Source organism: Trifolium pratense, linkage group LG5 (genome assembly GCF_020283565.1).
Source record: "Trifolium pratense cultivar HEN17-A07 linkage group LG5, ARS_RC_1.1, whole genome shotgun sequence".
Taxonomy (NCBI): Eukaryota; Viridiplantae; Streptophyta; class Magnoliopsida; order Fabales; family Fabaceae; genus Trifolium; species Trifolium pratense.
In genome coordinates, this window is record NC_060063.1 from 30,482,860 (window position 1) to 30,487,861 (window position 5,002).

The window sequence follows — 5,002 nt, forward strand, 5'->3', positions numbered from 1 at the left end:
CAAAAGGTTCTTTTAAGAGTATTTGTATTACAATCAACGAACTTTATTTACTTTCTTAAGTTTGAGAAGTCTCTTGCTGTGTGCTTGAGCATTGTGTAGAAGTCTCTTGTTGTGTGCTTGAGCAATTGTAATCTTGTGTGATTATAGTGAAATCCCTTGGAAGAGCAAGGGGACTGGACTACTCTCGTTTTGTGAGGATCCAGTATAAATCTGTTGTGTGCTTTTCTCTCCCTCTGATCTTGGTTATTTGTATTGCTTATTTATCCGCTGTTATCTTAGTTAAGTTAAGAACTTTGAAAAAGTTTTAACTTAGCTAAAACACAATTCAACCCCCCCTTCTTGTGTTTTCACACCTTCAATTGGTATCTAGAGCTCTGGTCTGTTACTTTCACTTAATAGTGAGACAGTAAAGATCGTGAAAACATCATGTCTGGAGAAGAAAGTACACCTAGATCTGGTGCTAGTGGTGCAGGTGAAGGAAGTGGTGGAAGTGCTGGTAAAGCTGCCTTTGGTCATGACTATTTGAATAATGAATCATATGAACACAGTGGCAATAGAAAAGCCCCTGTATTCAATGGTGATGCTTCATTATTTGAATGGTGGAAGGAAAAGCTTTACAGTAACATCACTGTCATCGACCATGAGTTATGGGACTTGGTTGAGCTGGGAGTAACTTTTAAGCATTTGAATGAACATGGAAGGTTATCCATTGAGCATAGAAATTAATTACACCAGCTAACCTGAAGATCTATACTAAGCATCACAGGGTTAAGGACATAGTTGTTAGTGCTATCAGACATGAGGATTATGTCAGGATAGAGAACAAGTCCTCTGCTAAATCTATCTTTGACTCTATGTGTGCAACATATGATGGTAACGAGAAAGTTCAAGAGGCTAAAGCTAGTCTCTTGATAAGACAGTATGAACTCTTCACCATGGAGAAAGATGAAGATATTGAAACCATGTTCACAAGGTTTCAAACTCTTGTATCTGGTCTCAAGGTGCTGAAGAGAAGTTACACTACCTATGACCATGTTCAGAAGATTCTGAGAAGTCTTCCTCTTGTGTGGAGACCTAAAGTCACTGCCATTGAGGAAGCTCAAAATCTCAAGAATATGAGTCTTGAGGTTCTGATAAGCAATCTCAGAAGCCATGAGATGGTTCTGAATGCCGACTCAACAGCTCAGAAGAAGTCCAAGTTTGTGGCCTTACAGTCAACTAGGATTTCTTCCAAAGCTCTTAAGACTCAACTTCTTAATATTGAGGAGGAATCTTCTACAGATGGTCAAGAGGAAGAGATGGGAGAAGATGAATTTGCTCTATTCACCAAGTTTCAGCAATGGGCTAGGTTCAATAAAAAGAACTTCAGAGGAAATAGCTCAAGAAACTCTGGTGGCAAAAAGGAAGAACAGAAGAACTGCTTCAATTGCAAGAAGCCAGGACATTTCATTGCTGACTATCCAGAAATGTCTTCCAAGGACAAGAGTAAAAGGTACAACTCCAAGAAGCAGCAGTTCAAAAGTAAGTTGAAGAAAAGTCTGATGGTTACGTTTGAAGAGTTATCATCTGAAGAGGAAGTTGAAGAGGATGAAGAAGCAAATCTGGCACTTATGGCCTCAACAGACTCAGATGTAGACTCAGATGATGAGCCAGAGCCAGACTCAGAAGTAGCTGATGAGGTATTTTCTGATTGTTCTAAAACTCAACTTATAACTGCTCTTAACATGGTTATTGAGAAGCATCTCAAAGTATTAAGCAAACAAAAACTTTTAAAAGAAAAACTTAATACTCTGAGTGATCAGAAAAGTCACTTTCAAGGTCTGTATCAGCAAACTCTTGACAGAGTGAATGATCTTGAAAAAGGATGCGTTGTTTGTTACAAACCTAGTGATGAGCAGGAAATGGCTCTTCAACAGTTTGTGCATCTCAATCTTGGAAAGAGCAAGGCTGCTAATTTGGTTTATATTGTCATGAGACATCGTGGAGAAGGAGTTGGCTATGAATATGCTAGAACATATTCAAAGCTAAAAACCTTTGCCAAAAGAGTTGGAAAATCTTTGGTTTACTATGTAGTACCCCAAAGTGAAGAAGTAAAGAACTTTGGTGCTTTGAGTGATGAGACTGTTGACCTAAAAGATTATGAAGCTGATGACTCGGAGGAACCAAGTTCCTCAGGTTCTGGAAAGAGAAGCTTAGAATTTAGAGGTTGTTCAGAGTCTGAGAATATTAAATCAGATGATCTGAATACTTCAAAATCTGATGTGTTGGAACAAAATTGATTTAAAAATGTTTGCCCCTAAATCTATTTAGGTTTTGATGATAACAAAGTATTAATATACAATTGGAAGGACTAAAAATTTATTTTAAGTGTGCAGAACTTAGCTTCAGACAAGCTCTGAAGAAAGCTCAGAAGACAAGTCCTCAGAAGTTCACAAGAACTCAGAAGATAAGAATCTTCAGAAATTACTTACATCAGAGGATGAAGACATCATAACTTCTATAGTCTGAAGTGAATCATCTCTGAGGTATATTTTGAATGGCGTGAAGATTCGAATTTGAAGGTCAACTCTCTTACCTATGAAGAAAAGGACCTCTCAACCTTGATCAGAACAACTACTTACCTTTTGTCTGTCCACAATGGAGAACGTGGGTTATCAGACTTATTAGCTGAATAAGGAAAGTCTTCTCTGCACATGGTCAAAGTTACTGAAACTCTTACTCTGTTTTGGAAACGACCAAACTGCATCATGACAAGTTGCTTGAAGACAAAAGGATATCTTCATCAACGGTCATTTTGCAACGACTCTTTATCAATCCTATATATACTAGAAGAATCAGTTGCAAAATGATTAACTATCATTACTCGCGCTCGAACAAATTCTGATTTGCGAATACAAGCTCTGAACCTCTGAACTAGTGTTTTTAACTCTTAGTCCAAATACTTTGTAATCACTGAATTTGTTTATTAAGGTTCTTTTAGGAGCAGTTGTACTCATTCATCAACTTTATTATCTCTGTTATTTGAGAAGTCTTAAGCTTGTGTGCTTAAGTGAGAAGTCTTAAGCTTGTGTGCTTGAGCATAGCTGTGAAGTCTCTTGCTTGTGTGCTTGAGCATTTGTAATCTTGTGTGATTATAGTGAAATCCCTTGGAAGTGCAAGGGGACTGGACTACTCTCGTTTTGTGAGAGGAACCAGTATAAATTGCTTGTGTGATTTCTCTCTCTCTTATCTTGTTATATTGTGTTATTAATCCGCTGCTGTTATAGTTGAGTTAAGAACTTTGAAAAAGTTTTAACTTGGCTAAAACACAATTCAACCCCCCCTTCTTGTGTTTTCACACCTTCAATTGGTATCTAGAGCTCTGGTCTGTTACTTACACTTAACAGTGAGACAGTAAAGATCTTGTGAAAACAATATGTCTGGAGGAGACGATAGTACTAGAACTACTGGTGAAGCCAGTGGTGGTGGTGGCCCTAGAAATGCTTGTGGTTTTGATTACTTGAGTAATGAATCACATGAACATAGTGGTAATAGAAAAGCCCCTATATTCAATGGTGATGCATCATTATTTGTGTGGTGGAAGGAAAGACTGTATAGCAATATTACTGCTATTGATCATGAGTTGTGGGATTTGGTTGAGCTGGGAGTAACTTTTGAAAACTTAAATGAACATGGAAGGTTGTCCATTGAGCACAGAAAGTTACTCTTACCAGCTAACCTAAAAACCTACTGATCAGTGCATTTTGGCACATATTTTATGGCTTTGTACTTTGACATATTGGAAGCTTTTCTAGATTAATATTAACTTTTTACCATGTTTCTAAACTTTGGGTCATAATTGAGCTCTAATGTATTTCGTTGATTAATTTTCGGATTTAATTGCATATTGATCCTGCTCACTCTACAGGTCATAACTTGAGATACAAGTATCGGATTGAAGTGTGAGAATATGCGTTAGAAAGCTAAGAGAAAGAGCTACAACTTTTATGTTGAGGTCAGAAGCCAGTTCGGAGCGCAAACGAGTCATTTATTTACGTTTTTATTCCAGACTTATAATAGTAATTAATATTGGGTTAAACATTGTTTTTCGGCCCGATTCTTTAAGAGCCCAATTTTTCTATGTAATATAAATAGCAAAACACAGCCTAGGTCAGACAATTCTGATTCACGCAAAATAGAAAAGAAGGGCTGCTTTGCTCTCATGGAAGCCTAAAAACCCTAGGTTGATTCATGGGTATACGGGAACATCGTTCATGACTTCTTGAGGTTCAATTCTTAATAGTAATTCAGTTTATTTATTTATTGTCTTCTCTTATCAATTCATGCTCTTTATTTATTTATGAGACGACCAAGGTTAACTACCTTGTTACTACTTTTCTTAATTAAAACTTATTTTGATCACGAAACGACAGTGATCAACCTGAAACCACTATGTACACTAGATGTAGGAGTCGAGTGCTTTATCACCATTCAAACGTTGTCTGTAATAGGATGACCATAAAGTCTGTTGATGGGTACTCCACGAATCATGCTGAGGGACATGAGTGATCTAGATGGAATTTGTCCCTCCTACATAACAGGAGAAATGTCTATGGGCCCAATATTGAACTAGACAAGGGTGACATGTTGTGCCTTGTGTTCAATATAGACATGAGGGCAAAAGGGTAATTATACACACAATCATTATCACAGAAAGGTTTCGTCAGATCACATGGCATTCTCGTCACTTGGGTAGCAGTGATGTGTTGCTAGATACCGCTCACTGTTTATATTGTTAAATATGTGATTTAATATTATTGCCAACGTTACGAGAACCTATAGGGTCACACACAAAGGATAGATAGATGAGAGAAATAAATAAGTAAGAATTATTTATAAAATAATAAGTAGGACTTATTTATAAAATAATAAGTAGTACTTATTAGTAATTAAATAATTAAGTATGACTTATTATTTAATTTATGGAAATAGAGAAATGCGGTCCACCGTAAGGTACGGTGTA

At 36.9% G+C, this 5,002-nt stretch overlaps 1 protein-coding gene across 1 annotated transcript; it reads left to right on the forward strand.

The window, feature by feature from the left end:
- Nucleotides 1-426: 426 nt before the first annotated feature.
- On the forward strand, nucleotides 427-2,279 carry LOC123886420. Its single transcript, XM_045935736.1, has 2 exons — nucleotides 427-567; nucleotides 720-2,279. Exons 1-2 carry the CDS (start codon nucleotides 427-429, stop codon nucleotides 2,277-2,279), a joined length of 1,701 nt encoding a protein of 566 aa, XP_045791692.1.
- The last annotated feature ends 2,723 nt before the right edge of the window (nucleotides 2,280-5,002 follow it).

Bases quoted from the DNA above. Each gene is read 5' to 3' on its own strand.
- LOC123886420 (XM_045935736.1), top strand. From the start codon at position 427: ATGTCTGGAGAAGAAAGTACACCTAGATCTGGTGCTAGTGGTGCAGGT. The intron at 568-719 runs GTATTCAATGGT...CATTGAGCATAG, and splicing joins GTGGCAATAGAAAAGCCCCT to AAATTAATTACACCAGCTAA.